Source organism: Tenrec ecaudatus, chromosome 5 (assembly GCF_050624435.1).
Source record: "Tenrec ecaudatus isolate mTenEca1 chromosome 5, mTenEca1.hap1, whole genome shotgun sequence".
Classification (NCBI taxonomy): Eukaryota; Metazoa; Chordata; class Mammalia; order Afrosoricida; family Tenrecidae; genus Tenrec; species Tenrec ecaudatus.
Window position 1 is genome coordinate 173510694 of NC_134534.1, and position 19774 is coordinate 173530467.

Here is a 19774-nt window from a genome sequence, read left to right on the forward strand (position 1 = left end):
AACCCAAACCACTACAATGCACTAGATTCCAGCTCACAGCGACTCTGTAGGCAGAGCAGATTGCTCCACAAGTTTCGGAAACGAAGTCTTTTCAAAGCCTCAATGTTCTCCTGCAGAGCAGCTGGTGTTTGAGCCACTGTCCTTCCGGTTATCCGTCTAATCTTAACCCACTGTGCCACCCGAGTTCCTCCCACCTGGAAATAACACGAACTTGCCCACTGCCATCAAATCGGTTTGAGTCATAGTGGCTTTATACAGCATTTCTGAGACTGTACATCTTTGCGGGAGCATATTTTTTCCTTAGAGCAGCTGGTGGGTTTGAACCTCTGATCTTGTGGTTAGCCGCCCAACCTCTAGCCCACAGAATGCCAAGACTCCTGGTCTGGAAGACGCAAAGCAAACTAACTGCCACTGTGTCCCTTCTGACTCATGGTGGCCCTATGTAACTTTTCCCAGGATGTGCAGCTTTAAGGAGCAGACAGCCTCTTCTCCCCAAGGAGCAACTGGTGGGTTTGAACCACTGACCTGGCAGTTAGCAGGCCACTGTTTACCCGACACCACCGTCAGGACTCCTTGGACGCACCAAAGGTCTGTGTCTGAAGCTGACTGCTCTTGAACTCATCTTGAATGACACCTATAACATTAGGAAGATGGACTAAATAGATGTTTAAGTTAATGTCATTACCAAATGAAGTCCACACACTTCTATGAATTCGAGGTCCCTGGATGAAGCGCATGGTTTGTGTTCAACCGAGAACCCAAAGTTTGTCAGCATCCACATCCCCTGATGTCTAACAAGCTGTGGTTAGAATGCACCCCGTGGATCCAGGGACAAAAAGCCCGAGGTTCTGCCTTGCAATGATTCTCACTACCAATGAGTCGATCCCAAGCCTGCAACGCTTTACCAGAAGAAAAAGCCTTGCCTTTTCCTCCCAGGGAGCTGCTGGTGGTTTCAAACTGCTGACCTTTTGGTCGGCAGCCCAGTGCATAGGCCTCTCTGCCCAAGACAAAGGAGGGAAATGAGAGGCGCTTTTCTCGTGGCGAGGAACACCGTTTCAATTCAATGGCAGCAAGTTTGGATTTTGTTGCTGCATTGAGCACAGTGCAGAAAAACAAAATCGAACACAATCTTGCCATTATTTACTAGAAAGCCGAACCCATGAATTATACAGGGTGGGGCCTGCAGGGTACACCCAAAGTCTAAAAACTAGAAAGTTCCCCTTCTTCCATTTTCCATGAAATCAGGACAGTGGGGCAGACCAGGGCCTGAAGCTGTCCAAAGAGGCCTCAAAGGGCAGCTGTTTCAGGGAGCCCATTGGGAAGAGTCGACGTGACCAAGAATAGCAAGTGCATGAGCTGCTGCCTGCCGACAGCAATGCGGTGCTGCTATTTGGAGCAGAGAGAAGCCCTTCATGCAAAGAACGCTTTCAGGCCAGCACTTCTTTTCTCCTGAGAGAAGCCTGTGTTGCTGTGTTTTTCCACTCAATCCAAAAATCATGCTCCTCACTGGGAGGGGGTGACTCTGAAGGAGATAGCGCGCATTGACTCGACATGACGAAGGTTGGGCTGTTGAGATTCAGGAGCCATCAAAACCTGGGGTACGTTACACCTCCTGACCAAGAGTTTGGGGTCAGACATGCCTCACCCAGGCCTGATCTTCCCACCTCCCTGCAGAACACACATTTGCACACCTATCCACACAGGTGTGCGCACATACACATAAACAACGGCTCTCTCAGGCTCTGGGAGGGATTGTTCTAGATAGTCGTCTGAAGCACAGAAAGCAGCTCATCATGGAGATAGGGGTGCGGTTACACCACTGTTTCTGCTGATCATAGAGGCTTGACCCTGGAGACCCCAGGAGAAACTAAGCTGGGGTATGGCACATATACTCACTGGGAAGCCCGGGGGCCCCAGGAAACCTGCACACCTGTGCTGTCCATTAGAATTCCACTCGCAGTTGGGAGAGAGAAGTGCAGACCGGGAAGGTAGTGCGGAGGCTGGGTTCGGCTCGAGCCTGCGGTAGGGAGCACAAAGCCAGCCCGGCTTACGTGTACGTGCCTGAGTGTGCCTGTGGTGCCCAGGAGCTTAGATCGGGGCTATTTTTGAACGTCTTAGCACAAAAGAAGAATAAATAACCCCTGCTTCACTGCGAGCTGCTTCGAGGCCAGCGATATAAATCTGCGGATGACTTTCTAATCCGCAGCGCCCACAGGACGCCCTGCTTTCCCTTCGCATTTGTCACCCAGCAAAAAGCAGCCGCCTGGGCGGCTGAAGCACGTTCCCGCCTTCTTTCACGGGACAAGCGTCGAGTCGTTTCTCTCTAAATTGGATTAGCCGGTGTGTTTCCATTTCTGTCACTTGTCTCCAGAAAATGCCTCCTGTCCCTTTGTACCATCAGGAACCGTCCTTAATATTGGCATGGTGTTTTTGCCCAAGAATTTTCCACTCCCAGAGACGCCTGGACCCTTCAGGAGTGAGCAGATGCTCTGAGCCCCTGCCGACTTCTCCGGCTCCGCAGCTTTCAGTCTTCTCTTTACTCATCTTCTTCCAGGTGAGAAGCATCGTTCTCCTGTCCTTCGCTGTCTACGAACAATGTGTTCGGATTCCACGCAGGGACCAATGAGTGGCATGTAGCAAGCGTCATGCGGGGCACTTAGGGAGAAGTCGCCGCCCCAGGGAGCTCAGTGCACAGTCCACAGCAGAAAGCATCCCTGGTGATCTGCTTGTCACAGGAAGAGGCCGAGTAGACTTCGCACCCCGGCACCCAGCAGTCAGTGGAGGCTTGTCTGTAGTTCTGATGCTCAACAGGTTTCGTGGAGCGCTCAGACGAAGACAGGTGAGGGAGAAGGTACCACTCCTGTGGCCCGCCTGCCGGAGACGCTGCATCACCAGGTTCCCGTCTTCGCCAAGGCCCCGCAGTGGCTGTCCCTCCATGTCTTGCAGATCTGAGACCTCGCTGGGGACACAGTGATCAGATAGCAAGCTCTCTGCCGAGAGAAAGACTTGCTGGAGCAGAGACCGGAAGTCTCCAGAGACTCATCCACCAGCCAGCCACACACCTTCTCCATGATTCCAATAGCCTGTTCCCACATCCTTCTTCTAAACAGAAGGCAAAGCCTCTCTCTCTAACTAGGAGCCCTGGTGGCACCGTTGGATCAAGCTTGGACTGCCCACTGCAAGGTCGGGGGTTCAAACCCACCAGCTTGGCCTGCAGAGAAAGATGAGGCTGCCTGCCTTTGTAAGGACTGACAGCCTCAGAAACCTTACTTAGGGTTGCTATGAGTCAGACCAATCTGGTGGCTGTGGGGTAATGGTCTCCCCCTAAATGCAGCCCCTGCTATTTATGTGTACCTCCAGCTACTTAGGAGATTTTGCCAATAGGAGTGAGGGGCTGCACGTGGCACATCAGACACCTTGAAAACGCCTTGATCTGCTGGCGCCGCCACTGGGAGACTGGAGGTCCTTGTCCTTTTTAATATGACATCCTTGGATTAGAGACCCCCAGGAGGCAGGAATGCTCAGCAGGTGGCTGGCAAGTGGCTCCCCAAGAAAAGCCAGAGGAGATGTGGTCATTCAGGCCTCTTGAATGGACATGGAGGTCAGGTCTCATGAATCAGGTTCATCTAACTCTGTTCATATTTGTGCTTTCCTGGAAACTTGCCCCTCCTCCTCTCCCTTCCCCAGGGGCTGCCAGCCCTGAGCACGAGCTTGGGCCAGGGCCCCAAACAACTCGATGCTGCTCTGGAAGATAACGATCACAGCCCAGGCCATGTCCCTTGCTCACTGACTTCAGGAGTCTCTGCAAATCCGAGGGCCTCGATGGCTGCAATGGTTCCATAGGAGCAGTGAGGTGTCCCTCCAATTCATCCGATGCTGACATTTTCTTTTCTCAAACCTGGGGGTTTGAGAAAAGAGAATGCTTCAGTCGGACAACTGCCATATACAGGCAGAGTGTGGATGGGGACAATGTGTGGTCGTTATATCATCTGGTGTCAATTTGAGACGTACGAGTGAAGGGGTGGAGTTTAGCCTGTCAATCAGTTCCCATCTTGACCTCCTTTGGAGGAGTAACGGAAATAAAGAGCTCATTGGAGGTGGGTCACAGGAGACGTTGCAGCTGACAAGACAAATGGAGCTAGATTAGTGCCCTGAGCTGGAGAAGCCACATGGAGACTTCTGCCAGCTCTGAGATGCTTACAACGCCACTGGATCCACAAGACTTCCTACCCACTGACCTGTGATCTTCCTGAATTCAGCATCACTGCAGGTCTTCTGTGAGTCTGCATAGGAATTTAGAGATTGGTATCAGACCTATGGGCTAATATTGGACTAATGAACTTGATCTGGACAGGGCTGGGATGTTTCCTCAATATTTAATTGCTCTTGTATATAAAGCTTTCTTATACACGAGTGTCTATGAATTTTTCTCTAGTCTACCCAGATTAACACACAATTTTACACAGACACTTCTTATTTTATAAGTGACTGCACAAAGGACAAATATTTCTTCACCAAACCAAACATATTTCAACAGCTGGGGGCATTCACAAGGAGAGCTGCAGGCCCACTGGTTTGGCGTAAACATTCGGCTGCCAACCAAAAGGTTGGTGGTTTGAAACCCACTAGCCGCTCCACCAGAGAAAAGACATGGGTGTGTTAGTCTGGGTAAACTAGGGAAATAAATCCATAGAAACTCATATATCTATATATAAGAGAGAGTTTTATATAAAGGGTAAGTGTATAGTCAGAAAGCATCCCAACCCAGTGCTGTCCAAGCCCCTAAGTCCAACATTAGCTCATATGTCCAGCACCAATCTATAAAATCCTCCTCAATCTCACAAAGCACACATAATGATGTCGACTGCAGGAGGAAAGCCAAGTTAGTGAACATGTAAGCATCTCAGCACTGGCAGGGGTCTCCACCCGGCTGCTCCAGCACCCAGGGCTGCATTGGGGTAGGTCCATGTGGCTTCTCCTCAGGCATGTCTCACAGGAAGTGAGCCCTGCCAGCTGAAGCAGGGAACTGGCTAAAGAAGCTGCACCCTGGTCTGACCATCAGAAAGCAAGAGCCCTGAGAACTAGAAAGGTGAGGCTGCCGAGCCATTTATCTCTCCGCCTTCAAGTAACCCCACATGTGTTTATCAGCCAGGATGGCACAATAAACTTGAACTATCTCGATGACAATCTGCTTCCACAAATACAACCTCGGAAACTCCCTGGAGTAGCTCCGCTCTGCCTCCATGGGGTCACAATGAGCAGGAGTCTGCTCCATGGCACACAACAACCAGGACACGGCGGTTTCCCCAGGATCCCAGAGTGGTTGCAACAGGTGTACTGGCCCCTGAGGAGTTAAGGCTATAGGTAGGCAATGCGAGAATTCTCACTTCTGGGTCAGTGTACCCCAGAGCAACCACCACCCGCCCGTCAGCAGAAGTGTGTGGGCTGCTATGACACTGAACAGGTTTCAGCAGAGCTTGCCGACTAACACGGACTAGAAAGAAACGGGGAGGAAACAGCTGGTGGTTCCAATAGAGCTGCCACACGTTGGAGCTGACCCCCCGGCAGCCGCCACACGGAAATAGTCACGGGGCCCTGCTCAGAGAACGGAGCAGACCGAGTGATGTTGTACCGCACCAGGCTACTTGGTGACATGGATCGAGGAGGGACATCAGAAATGTTGCCATTAGTGTTGCTCTGGTGGCCTGCTCAAACAGAAGTTGATGTTCTCACAGTTCAGGAGGCTGAAGTCTGGATTTAGCGTGCTGGCTTTACGGGAAGGCTCTGTCTCTGTTGGTTCTGGAAGGACGTTCTTTCTTCTCTTCCGAGCTGCTGCTCAGGACTACTCTGTCAGGCTCGGCGTGGAGTTTTTCCATCTCTGCTTCTCTTCATGCTTGTTTCACCTGCTTTTGTATCTCAAAAGGGATTGCGTCTATTCCCAACACGTCACTAGGGACAATGTCTTGCAGGAATACCCTGGATGCAGTCTCCCTCTTCCTCCCCTATCAACACCACCAGGTTCCCCAGACTGGGACTGTTCATGGGAGGAGAAAGCCCACATCTTTCACCCAGAGCATGACTGGTGGATTCAAACTGCTGACCTTGTGTTCGACACACACCCTGAGACACCAACGGAGCTCCTGTTTTGTCTGAGGTGGTCGATTATTCTAAAGCAGATATGCAGTTCTAGACCTGAAGGGTAAAGGGCCTGGTCTTAGAGGTTACATTGTTTCTGTCCGTGAATTTGAGTTTTGTTCCATATGTTTCCCCAATCCACCCAGGAGCCCTTCCAGTCCCGTGGCCAAGGAGCGGTCTTCTACACTTCTTGGCATTGACCAGTAAGTGCTTCTAGTGCTTCATCAGCTTGTTGAACCATTTCAATGGTGTCCCATCGATTCCTGGAGCCTGGCTTTTGGCTACTGCAGTCAGTGTAGCTTGAACATCCTCCTCTTGCTCACATACGTCACATGACAACACTGTCACAGCCTGCAGGCCTGGCGAGTGGGAGAGGGTGCTGGAGGGTGGGTCCCTTGGCTCAGAAGGCACTTGAAACGTAACTGATGAGGAGCTGCTTCCTCAAAGGAGTGTCCATCCCGGTGCCTGAATGGAGTGAAGTCTGCTGGTCCCGGACCCCATTCCCAATCTTCTGTAGCGTCAGATGCCTCTGCCACCCGAGGGTGCTGCCTGCCCTCGGCCACCTAGCTGATCCTCCAGATCCGGTGTCTCCTCTTCCCCTCCAACCAGGCTGCCTGCTGAAACGCCCCCCCCCCTCCACCACCCAGGTTGCCCTCCTCAGAGCCCCGTTGAGCCCTGCTCTTCATCCAACACTATCTGTACTTTGATTGCAACATCTAATGCTTGTAGATAAATAAAGACTGTTATTCAAACTTTTTGAGGTCCCTCGTGTGTATATGCATGTATGTATGTCTGTGTAACTAAGACAGAATAGAGATAGATGATATAGAGTTATATATCACGTTTGGCAAATACATTCTCTCTTGGTTTCCTTCTTTGTAAAATAGGGAAATAATGATATCATATATATCTATACATATACTTTTTTCCTCCAGTCTGGCAGAGGGCGTGGGCAGGCTGTCGTCTGTGGTGAGGTAAGTCAGATGTATGCTCCTCTTCAGACGCCAGTAGCTGCGGGCCGACGACGCAGCGAGGTGGGGCAGGATGCAGGCAGCGCGGCAGCATCAAGATCCAAGGTCGGAGCAAACATAGTAGAGCTCTGATGGCTGCAGCCACCCCTGGAGGCCAGCGGGGCCCCAGCAAGGGGAAGGTGAAGCTTTGTCACAAGGTTATGAGATGGATCAAACATGTTAAGGAAGATTGGGAAGACCTCAAATAAGAGCCCAGAGAGGGAAGTCTATTAGCCTTGACAGATGAAGAAACTGGCTGAAGACCAGGCAGTTCCCGTGAGTGTGACAGTGACTCAAGTTGGAGTCTCATGGGCGCCAGCACTTTCCATTTTAAGTGAACATCTTGGCCTCAGCTAGATGGGTACCAGATGCATTGCACAAAGATCAGTTGCTCCAAGAGCTGGCCGTTACATCAGTCTTTGAAGCAAGATTGAAGTTCATGAAGATGTTATGGAATGAGTGACACCCTACCAATACCATCTAGAGAGCAAAATCCAATCACAACAGTCACTTTTAAGTCAGATTTGCTGGGCTAGTTATATTCAAAGCAAAGAGGTCACCTCAAACGGTTATGACAATTGGGGAGGTTGACATTTCTGGAAGGATATAGGACAATCATGGGGACTTACTAGGAAGTAGTTATAAGAAAACTGAACATTGCATTGGGGCCAAGAAAGTTACACGGATGCTTTTCCCGTTATGACAATACGAGGGGGTAGCCGCCCCCCCACCCCCACCTCCCAGCAGAACTTTCATAGTGCACATTTTCCCTGCTGGGTAAGCAGAAAACTCGCTCTGAGTTAGTGCACCCAGCGGTGTCACCTAGGAAGGTTCTCTCTGGTCACAATGAATTTTTTAATAACAGCCGTTTTCATGTGAACATCGTTTTGGGGATGGCCAACTTAAGAGAATAGTGTGCGACCATGAAATTTTGTTTCCTGCTCAGGAAAAATGCCACAAAAACTGTTGTGATGTTGAACACAGCTTACATGACAGGGGTATGAGGAAAAACTCAAGTGTACAAGTAGTTTTCTCATTTCAAAAAAAGTGAAATGTTGATTGACAACCAACCCCATTCTGGACGTCCATCAACTTCCCAAATGTACAAAAATGTTGCCAAAAGGCATGCACTTTGTGTTCAAAGACTGACAGTAGACCATTGAAGAGATGGGGAAGTTAGCTGGACTATATGGAGCTCCGTTTAGTGAATCTCCACTGAAGATTTGGGAATGAAAAGGGTCGCTGATAAATTTGTGCCTTGGGTTCTGAATGACCATGAAAAAGAGCTTCAAGTGGAAACATACTGTGCCTTGAAAGAACAACTCCAAAGTGATCCACGCCTTTTTCCCCAAGGTCATTACTGGTGACGACACATGGTGCTATTCTCATGACTTCAAAAGCAAACATCAAACAAGACAGTGGAAGATGCCACTGTCACCTCACCCCCAAAAAGTTCATCAAGTAAAATCAAAAATTAAAACAATGTTCATTTGTTTGTTTGATGTGAGGGGGATAGTGCATTTGGAATTCATTCCACCAGGTCAGAAGCTTAAACGGCTTTGCATCGGGGTGTCATGAGTCAGAGCCGATTCAATGGTAACTAACAGCCATCCCCCAATTCCAGTTTCTGGATTTGTCCTTTTTTTTTTTTGATCCATCAGTATGGACCAGGACTCCTGAATAAGGACAAGGCATTATCAGAAAGAAAAAAAAAATCTTACCATAGTGAATGAAGGGGGAAGTGCAGAGTGGAGACCCAAGGCCCATTTGTCGGCCACTGGAGATCCCCTTACAGAGGAGTCTAGGGGAGGAGATGAGTCAGTCAGGGTGCGATGTAGCAGCGATGAAGAATACAGCTTTCCTCCAGTTCCTAAATGTTTCCCCCCAACTATCTTGATCCGAATTTTACCTTGCAAGTCTGGATAGAGCAGAGGATGTACACTGGTGCAGATAGGAGCTGGAGACACAGGGAATCCAGGGCAGATGATACCTTCAGGACCAGGGGTGTGAGTGGCAATACTGGGAGGGTAGAGGGTGAGTGGGTTGGAAAGAGGGAACCGATTACAAGGATCTACATGTGACCTCCTCCCTGGGAGACGGACAACAGAAAAGGGGGTGAAGGGAGACGTGGGACAGGGAAAGATATGACAAATAATAAATTATAAATTATCAAGGGCTCATGAGGGAGTGGGGAGCAGGGAGAGAGGGGGAAAAAAGAGGACCTGATGCCAAGGGCTTAAGTGGAGAGCAAATGCTTTGAAAATGATGAGGGCAAAGAATGTACAGATGTGCTTTACACAACTGATATATGTATGCATTGTGTGTGAAAAGAGTTGTATGAGTCCCTAATGAAATGTTTAAAAATAAAATTAAATTTTAAAATATTTTTTTTAATTTTTAAAACTGTTAAGATAATTTTTTTAAAAACTACCTCCAAAAAAATAAAAAAAAAAGGTGTCTAATCAGCTGCCTGGAGGTCGGGTCCAGGGAGGAACAGGGACAGTGGGTATAGTCTGGACCCCTGTGTTCTTTCACCAAGAAACCGTTGTATCTACCAGTGACCACTGTCCTGGAAAAGGGACCCTGGAAAACCCACCAGCTTCCCCAGGGACACTCTCACCTGGGCTGGCCCTTGCTCCACCAAGGTACACAACCTCACGGTGAATGGATAGCTGCCCAAGAATCAGGCCTGCGGCAGAAGCAACCAGGAAGAGTGTCCCCTTTGGGGCCGGCAGAAAATACCCACCTTCTTCCCCTCCCCTGCCCTTGCTCTTAGGTACCGTCGCAATGGTTCTGGCTCCTGGTGACCCTTCAGACAACAGAACCAAACGCTGCCTGGGCTTGCGCCATCCTCACAGTTGACCTGAGGTGGGAGCCACTATGTTAATCCATTTTGTCGAGGGCCGCCCTCTGTTTTGCTGCCCCCGACTTTGCCGAGTACGCTGTCCTCTAGGGCCTGGTCTCTCCAGGCAATGTGTCCAAAGTATGGCAGATGCCATACTCCGGCCTTCCCGTGTGAAATGTCTAACTTCCACCCGCATGAGGCAATGGAAATATCCTGGCTCGGGTCAGGCACACCTTAGCCCTCAAAGTCACATCCTTGCTGTTCAACACTTTAAAGAGGCCTTGTGCAGCAGACTGACCCAGCGTGGTGTGTCACTTGATCCCTTGGCTGCTGCTTCGATGATCATTGATTGTGGATCCAAGTAAGTAAAATCCTTGACAACTTCAGCCTTTTCTCCTTTGATCCTGATGTCACCCACTGATGTAGTTGGGAGGGTTTAGGTTTTCTTGACCTTGAGCTGTGATCCACACGGAAGGCCGTAACCCTTGACCTTCGTGAGCAGTCTTTCACGTGCTCGTTTTCAGCAAGGTTGTGTCATGTGCACATTGCAGGTTGTTACTAGATCTTCCTCCCATCCGAGTATCTCCTCCTTCTTTATGTAGTCCAGCTTCTCCGATCATTTGCTCAGCATACAGACTGAGTAAGTCAGAGGAGACTCAAGGTTTTTCTTAATCATAGAGTACCTAAGGCAAATGGAAGACTGGAGTCAAAGAACTGAATAGAAAATTTCACTAGGCACCCCAAGAATATAAAATCTCACAGAGATTTGTACAGAGATCTAAAGTTAGAAAACCAAACAGAAAGAACACACTCGGCATCTCTTAAAATGAAAGAACCAAAGAAAAAAAATTCAAGCCTAAGTTACAATATTGAAAAATTCTATGGGCAAAATACTGAATGATTCAGGAAGCATCGAAAGAATAGAGGCTCTGTACCAAAAAGAACTATCAACTGGCCACCATTTCAGGAAGTGGCATAAGCGAGACCCAATGGTGCTGAAGACGTTTAAACTGCTCTGAGCATTAACCAAAAACACGGCTCCAGGAAATGACGGAGCACCTATGGACGTGTTTCAACAAGCCGTTCAAGCACTGGAGACACTCACCTGTCTGTGCCAGGAAATTTAGAAGACAGCTACTCGCCAATGGATGGGAAGACATATTTGCACCCATTCCAAAAGAAGGTGACTGAACAGAATGCTCAGATTACAGAGCAATAACATAACCTGCAAGTAAAATGTTGGTGAAGATCATCCAAGAACGGACGCAACGAGGTTCAGGCTGGATCCAGAAGCTGTGGAGCAAGGGATCCCATTGCTGATGCCAGGTATATCTTGGCTGAAAGCAGAAAATACCATAAAAAGGTTTGTTTTATTGACTATACAAAGGCCTTTGGCTGTGTGGACTGTAACAAACTTGAGAAGAGTGGGAATTCCAGAACACTTCACTGTGCTCACACAGAACCTATCCATGGATCAAGAGACAGTTCTGCAGGGTTTAAAATAGAAAGGTGTGTGTCACGGTGTACCCTCTCCCCATACTTACTCACGCCCTGCTCCATTAGACATGTGCCCTGGGCTGAGCTGCAGTCAATGGCCTCTGTTCACCGCTAGATGGCGGGCTGTGTTGAGAAGGCAGAGCCTGACTTAGAACATTAACTAAGAGCAGTTCAGTGTGAGGATCATTGCAAGAAACACGGGTCCCTGGACATCAGACGTGCTGGATTTACTGCAACCAGTGTCATTTCTCATAGCATTTTGAGAGAGGGAATAACTCCTAAACTGAATACTGCAAAATCGTTTCATAAACCAAGGGGCTTCCAAATATTTGTGGGAAAACGCAATGACAATGGAATTTTCTAAAAGTGAATGTGGTAACGATTGTACAAGTATTTTGCATGATGTGCGAATTATATGCCAACAAAGCTGTTGGCGAATAAATGATATTGCGTTTTTGCATGAGCTTTTGGAAGCCCCCTCTTGAGGGGACTATGTGAGGCCAAAAAAAAAAAAAAAGTAATTTATCTCTAAGCATGAAAAAAAAAAATCCTGGTTTCAATGGGAATAGTGGGGTTTCTGACCCTACTCCTCACCCATGGTTTGTGAATTACAAACACAGCCACTTATTATATGCCTGGGCACTCACCAACCAAACTACTCCATGTACTGTATTATCTCTTACTGTCTTTTGTGGTCAGGGTCCTCTTGGGCCCAGAAGTTAAGGCCGTCATGGTCCATTCTAGAAGAATTCCCCCTCTAGCCCCATAACATCAAACTGACGCCTATTTTCTCTTCTGTTCATCTCCAGCCACCAAGCTTGAGTCAGCCTACCCTTCCCAGAGTATACCGCCTCTCCATCCTCTCCAACCTGCTCTGCAGGGGCAATCCCGACCAGCCCTCACTGCCCGGTGCCTTCCAACAATGTCCTTCCTGTAACAGCTCCCCAACGCAGGGGCAACACTGAGGCCTGACCCTGTGTCTCATCAGCAAACCCAACAGTGGTGCTGTGGATACAAGTGCTTGGCTATGGCTTGATTTGGCTTCTCACTGGAAGCTCCCATTCCTAAAGCCCTTACCGTACGATCCCCGAGAGGTAGGCAAAACCCGGCACCAGCCAAAGTAACTGAGAGGTCCAGGGCGTGAAGCAATTTGTCTAAGATCATAGAGCAAGTTCATTTTGGGATGAGACCCCAAGGTTCTGTCCCAACACGGATCAATACTAATGTAATGTTATGCATAAATTCTAGTTACATTTACGATCTCTGTCCAAAATTGTACTTAAGAATATTCTTCTGTTCCACACCACTTGAAATAACTTATAGAAACAAGTTTTTAAAAGGAGCAAACCGCCCCTACCCACATCACTAGTGTTCACAGAAACATGTAAAGCCTGAATGCCATCTACAGTTAAGCACCATACCTTCATTTCTAGCTGTGACCGATTCTTCTCTAGTTCTACGAAGATCTGTAACTGATGTGAACAGTGGCCTGAATAAATCACTGTCTGGAGCTCAGCTGTGGCTTAGCCTTGCAGCAGGCAGGCAGGCATGCCTACAGTGGCTTCTACAGCAGAGCTGAAGGAAAGCAGAGCCTTCCAGTGTTGATCATTGAAAGTTCTGAAATACCATCCAAATAGGAGGTCAAACTGTGGGCACCAGGCTACGCATACATTCGACAGAACACCCTTTTTAAGAGGAAACTCTGGCAAGAAGCCATCTGGACTGGGCAGGTCCACGCTCCAGCCTCTGTGGTGTCTGGGGAAAAGGTTGACTTTGTGTGGTGCAAGCACCCTGTGAATGCCGTGCTGACGTAGAGAACAGCAAATCAGGATCCTAAGGATATGGTTTTGTAGGACTTTCCTGGCAGTTCATATTGCCCAAGACACAAAACCGAGCCAGCTCTTAGGAATCCTTTCCCATCTCAGGTCAAGGCTGGATCTCATCCCCTTCTGTGTTTCAACATGGACAGGAGTTTGTTTGTTTTTTGTGGCTGGCTTTTCAGAAACCGGCCCGTGTTTATGAGGTGCACCCATGGTAAGTCTTGAGGTGCAGATTCCAGTGAAGTCAGAGAGGATGCCATGATTTAAGATAAAGGACCCCGATGATCCACCACTGGCCTGTCCGCCGATCTTCTTCTGGTAGCTTCCGTGTTGTTAGAATGTTGAGCTGTGCCAGCAGGCTCACAGGTTTCAGTTGAGCTGTCAGACTAAACTAGGAAGAAAGGCCTGGTGATCGGTTATTTAAAAAGCAGCCAACAAAAGCATTATGGGTAGCAACAGAACCCCACCCAACTGAATTGCGTCGGACACATCACCACGAGGAATTCATCGCTGCAAGGGCATCACGTTTGCTGAAGCAGTGGACCAGTAACAGGGAGGGAGAGGCTCTTGGAGTAACCACAAGGATGGAGCCAAAGCTGCTGGCTGCTGTGAGGCTGCGACAGGACTGTGGGTCGCCTGTGAATCAGAGTCTGCTAGATCGGCCCTATTTGCAGCCATCTCCATTGCGGGAGGTTCTGAAGGACTTCTGATACTTTTGTGAATCACTCAAGTAATTCTAAACCTTCCCTTGAAAGGAACTGATTCACTCAGTGCCCCGCAAACCAGTTGAATTGCCCCTCCACATCACACTCAAAAAACACAGCAAGAAGGCAGGTACTATTTGTTCCGCATTATTTATTTAAGTATTTAATAACAGTAAGTACCTACAATAAATCCAGAAGAAAACTTTATTAAAAAAAAAACCTCAAAAGCTGTAAAATAATGGCACCAGATGAGAGGTTACCAAAAGCAGGGAGACAAACAGAAATCAATCCCTCCCCAAAGTCTTCTCTTTGCAGCTCAGCTGAGAATAAGATCCCTGGAACCAAGAGAAACCTCAAGCAGGAGATACCTCAGCCAATGAACAAGCGAAGGAACTCGTGTACCCACCTAGAAGAGACAGATGACAGGTAGGAGCCCTCTGCCGCTAGCATCCGGTACTGCACTAAGGCATGGGAAGACATACTGGATTTGGGGGAAATCTCTCATCTCGCCCTCCAATTTGGCTTAGAACCCGTCTTCTGTCCCTTTTTGCAGTCAAAACAAAAAAATCCACCTGAAATAAATCAAACAATCGTGTGTGTACCCATATTTACATACATCTATTTCCTCCCAGTGACTTTCAGTTCTAAAATGAAATATTAATACGTTCCGTGGTTTCATTCACCCATGACAAAAAACTCTCCATTCAAACACTACACTAAGACAATGTGTTCCCAAGTAGTAGTCCGGCTTTATGTAGGGTATTAAATCATCTTGCAAACAAATTATAGTCACTATGATTGATCAATAGATACTGTCCTTTTTTTTTCCTGCTTGGGCAAACAGAAAACCAGAGAAAATGGAAATCTTCGTCATCAGTAGGAAAAGAAATAAAATGGAAATTAAGTTCTCTAGCGAAGTGTCAAGTGATTCACAAGGCAAAAGAAAAACGTAAATCTACACTTATAGCAGTTTCAAAAATTCCTTAGTGCAGGAAATAAAACCAAGTTCATACAGAATCAATACTAATCAATGACTATGGAAACTTTTCCTATAGAGGTAGAGTCCAGGGCACAAGGCTAAAACAATATTCAATCGCTCAAACAAGACTGAGTCAGGTTTTACGGAACCCACTTTAAATTTTAAGTATTATCAGACCGTATGTACATACATACAATAAATAGACTGTACAATTTTAAGTATTTTAATAAACTCCACAGAAGAATAGCAGATGCACTGAAATTATTTACATAATTCAATTTTCAAATCTCTCACTCAAATGAAAGGGCTAAAAAAATAAAATTTCTGCTTTAAAGGCAGCAGGGCCTCTTTCCTGAAATGGATCGGTAAAATCAGACACTTCACAGAATGAGGAAAACCGATTTATGCTGGAGAGGGAAGTCATATTCTGCTAAGAAAGTATGTCCCTTCTTGAGCTATCTAGAATAGGGAGTATAGAAAGGTATTTTCTTGCATTTAAAGCTCTAGTTAAAAGTTCTAAATCCACCTCTTCCTTGGGAGAAATTCTTGGTACGCACACCAGAGTGTAGACACGCAATCACAATGGAAAGGTCATTCTCTTTTTATATTTCGCTCCTTGGCTTTTCAAATGTTAGCCACAAAGGATGGGATGTTCCTGACCCAAATAGAGAAGTGTACATGACATGCGACAAATTTCATTTAAACCTGACGGGAAGTGTTGGCTTGGTGTCACAGGTACTTTAGCTGAGTCCCTTCCATTCCCCAGGCATGTTTCATTGAGGGGAAGGCATAGTTTGGGGGTCAGTTGTACGCTTTTCTGGCAACCCAGGCTCTCAGGGCCCACAGACCTGCTGCCATTCAGAGCACACACTTAAAAAATGAAAAACAAACCAGAAAACCCTGTCACGTGACGCAAGCAAAGCACGCAAACACCCCAGAGCACGCAGATTCCGAGACGTGTGACATTTAACCGCAAAGCCTCCGGTGGAAGAAGCCCCAGGGGGGCGGCACGGAGCGCGCAGTGGCAAGGAAGCGCAGACCTTCCCCGTTTGAATTCCGTGTCACTTCTCTAAGCACCCACAATGAAAGATGCAAGTTGAGTTTTGCTTTTTTATTCAATCATTCGGTGAAAAATACCTCAGTAAATATTGACATTTCGTTCTTCAATGATCTTCCCATGGGACGACCCGCCCACCCTGACTATTCTTTCCTTAATTTTATTTTTTTGAATTTTAGATTTTTAAAAAAATTTTTATACAAATAGACTGAACTTTGATTTAGAGTAAACATATAAAAATTGAGAATATTGCTTGCGACAATGGACGTGGAGGTGGAGCGTAATGAAGTGGGCGGGGCGGACGAACGTGGCTCCTCCCCCGGTGACGTCAGACGCACAACGCGCTCCGCAGGTGCATCTCCCTAGACTGGCCTTCCAGCCTTCCTGAGCCTGTGGCTGTGGCCAGATGGGCAGACGGCCTCCGGGCGGCGCAACCCCACGGCTGCACGCCAGCAGGAAGGCACAGCACCGGGGCGCTGGGGTCCCTCGGGTGAGGAGGAGGGGTTGGGGACCGGGGGCTTTGGGTTCAGCACTCAGTCCAGTGGGGTCTGCCCTGGTGGAAGGAAAGGACGCGCCCACCGAGGGGCCCCCCCCCCCGCTGGCGGGAAGAAAGCGCACAAGACAGCTCGCGGGGGACGTGCGCAGAGCAGCCGCCAGAACCATTTATTCGGACATCTGTGTCGTGTGAGTACAAACTAGATTCTCTGCTCTGTGGGGCCAAATCCGAAACAGCATTAAAAAAGAAGACAAATGACCAAACGACCGACCGACCGACGGATGAACAAAAACACCCTCCAGGCCCGAAATAAGCAGCGAGAAGGAATGCCGGAAGTCTCACAGAACGTACTGATCCCGCGGTTAGGATAAAACCCGGCCACTGGGTTTCTTTAATGCACATCCACTCTCTAACTCGGCTTGGCTCTCCCGTTGACCTGCGCCGCGACGACGAGACTGTGCCCCGGGAGCTGGCGGAGCCACGAGCCACGAGCCACGCCCCTGCTTCTAGGCTACTCTGCTTTCCCTGCGGGCCGCCGCCTCCAGGCTGGAGTCCGCGCTTCCCGCCCAGAGTAACTGCGGGCCGGCGGGGCGCTGGGGAAAGGCAGGAGACCGGATTTCCAGAATACTGACTTCGCTTCCAGGAAGCCTTGCTGCGCGCCCATGGCGCTTTGGCGGCGACGACTCGGGCTGAAGGAGCTACGGATTAAAAGAAACACGGAGAAAGAAAGGAAAGGGGCAGGGAAAACTAAAGCCCAAAACAAAAACCCTAAAAAAACCACCCCAAGTCTTGTCTTTTCTCAAACGACTAGAGAAAGCAGGAGGGATGGGAGCAGTCTTTCAAAAGGCGGTCCACTGTTAAGAGATGATGGCCGGGGACCACCTGGTCAGAGTCAGGTTGTCAGCGCTTGCTGACCGCTTCCGCGTGGGCCTTCTCAAGTCCTTGTACTTGTCCTCGCACAGCCGGGAGATGGCCTGAGGGACAGAGAGACAGTGCAGTCAGAACCCCGCCCTCCTGGGCACCCGCCCCCACCCATGTGGACGGCACGTTTACACGTGACACCAGGTCCTTCGTGGACAGCATCATTCGCATACGTTCGCTCACAGATTTCAAAGATGGAGTATAACACAACATTGATAATAAATGGGAAAAACATAAAAGAGGGGGAGCAGGTATTTGGCTGCCCTCGTCTTGGGGCCTTGCAGCCTTGTCTGACGGTGACAGCAGTGGGCATCTCGTGCTGGGCTGGCTGGAAGGGGAGCTGAGCCGTGCTGTGTGAATCAGAGGCGTCAGCCGTAGAGGACCAAGTAGGAAAGGGGATGAGAAGGGGGCAGGAGGGAGTTACAGGCGCTGTGTGTGTCTGCCGTGAGCAATGAACTCTAAAGTGAGTGAAGTGTGTCTGCCAGGCCCAAGCAAAGCCAGGGACATCTCGGGGCCAGCACCAGCCACTGCTGGTGTGGGCCGACAGCCAGGGCATCCCACGCTCAGCCCAGCCATCTGCTAGGGGCAAAGTCGCCTTGGCATTTGTGGAGATTATTTCAAGGACAAGGGCAAGTCGCTTATGGTGATGCAAAGAGGACTCCTACTGATGTCTCTGCTATCTGAATGATAAGCCAAGGGTGGTGCTCAGGGTTGGGAACAGGCGTCAGGCCCACCACTGCAGAGCGGCCCCATCATAAAAGGCCCTGGGAAGCCCCTCTTCCCACAGCCCCCTCCTTCCCTCTTCCCGCTTCTCCCAGCGGCCACCCTGCGCACACCCCACTATCTCGTGCCTGGCCTGGGTTAATCACCCTTGTAGCTGATCTTCCAGCCTTGCTCCCCAGAGGCCGAGCGCTCCTTTTAAAGTGCAGTGCAATCTTCTCTGCTCAGACCCCTGAGTGCTAACTCAGCCCGTCTCCTGCATTCCCGGGTTGTCCAGCCTCCCTGCTAGGTCTCCATCATGCCAGGCTCTTCCTCATGATAAACTGGGCACTACACTCCTCCCCAGGGCCACGCCTTTATGCCCCAACATCTCCTACCCCAGGGGCTACTCAATACATCAACTCCCTAAGCTGACACTACTTCCACGGCTCTCACCTTCCCACTTGCTACTTGGGTTACTTATTATGTTTACTGTCTGCAAATGTCTCCTCCCAGCAGGAAGGAAACCCCCAACGGATGGGGCTGGTACATGGAAGGGCTTCCTCCATGAAGACTGAGTGGGTGTAGGAAGCACCAGTCCAGAGAGACACTTAATCAAAGCACACACATGATGGAGGGTCCAGTACACAGAACAGAGATGACCCCAGAAATGGATGGTCTTTTGGGGAATCCCTGAGAGAAAAGTGGGGGCTTTCTACTCCTGTCAAGAATTACAGTCTTGGAAACCCACAAGGGTAGTTCTACTGTGTACTGTAAGATGCATCATGACGGCAGTGAGCGTCAGTAGGTTTTGAGGGACTGAGGAAGAGGAAACGGTCGGCAGGGCTGGGGCATTCTAAGAGAAGGCAGGAGAGCATGGCTATGCTGTGAGCTTGAGAGAAAGCAGGGTGGTGGGGAGGGCGTCTCAGAGGGCTACTCCCAGGCAGCAAGGGGTGGGGTGGAGGGAGAGAAGACCCACCAGTACTAGGCTGCACAGGCTCCTCCACTGTGCTGCCCCACTAGGGCCAAGGCTAGCGTTTTTTCAGTGTGACCCCTAGAAGACTCACCATCACATTTTGGAAAACCGATTCTCAGGGTAGTGCAGACCATAGCTTGGGTGTGAAACTGACGAGGACGCCTTACCAACACCAGGACCAATGCCTTGGCTTGGGGCTTCTGGTTCCCCAGATGGTGAGACAATGCATCTGTTCTTAAGAGCCAACCACAATGACTAGTCAGAAAACATACACGATAGCCAAGCAGTAGCAAGGACTGGACCCTGATCCACTGCTGGTGGGACTAGCAAACGGCACAGCCCTTGAGAAAGTTTGACATAGAATTAGCACAGGACCCAGCAAGAGGAGACGAGAGAGGACTCAACAGAAAACCTCCATGTTCAGTACAGCACTATTCACACTGGCTCACAGAGAGAAGAAACCAGCTAAGCGCCGTTGACAGGTCACAGAAGCATGATGGACGGAGGTCAGTCACAAAGGATTGCTGCTAGGTTTCCAGTTTGCACGCACAGATCTTTTCCCAAACATCACAAATTTAAATAAGTCTCTGTGATCGGGGGTGGCTGCAGATAAGTTCTCTCAGTAATGCACTGGC

The 19774-nt window shown here is 49.1% G+C and overlaps 1 protein-coding gene across 1 annotated transcript in view; it reads right to left on the reverse strand.

Moving 5' to 3' along the window:
* Positions 1–16673: 16673 nt before the first annotated feature.
* CCNY (cyclin Y) overlaps positions 16674–19774 on the reverse strand; it is a 206122-nt gene continuing 203021 nt past the window's right edge. The window contains exon 10 of the mRNA XM_075550275.1: positions 16674–17517. Coding sequence (XP_075406390.1) covers positions 17401–17517 — 117 coding nt within the window. The 3' untranslated portion in view covers positions 16674–17400. The remainder of the gene's footprint in view (positions 17518–19774) is intronic.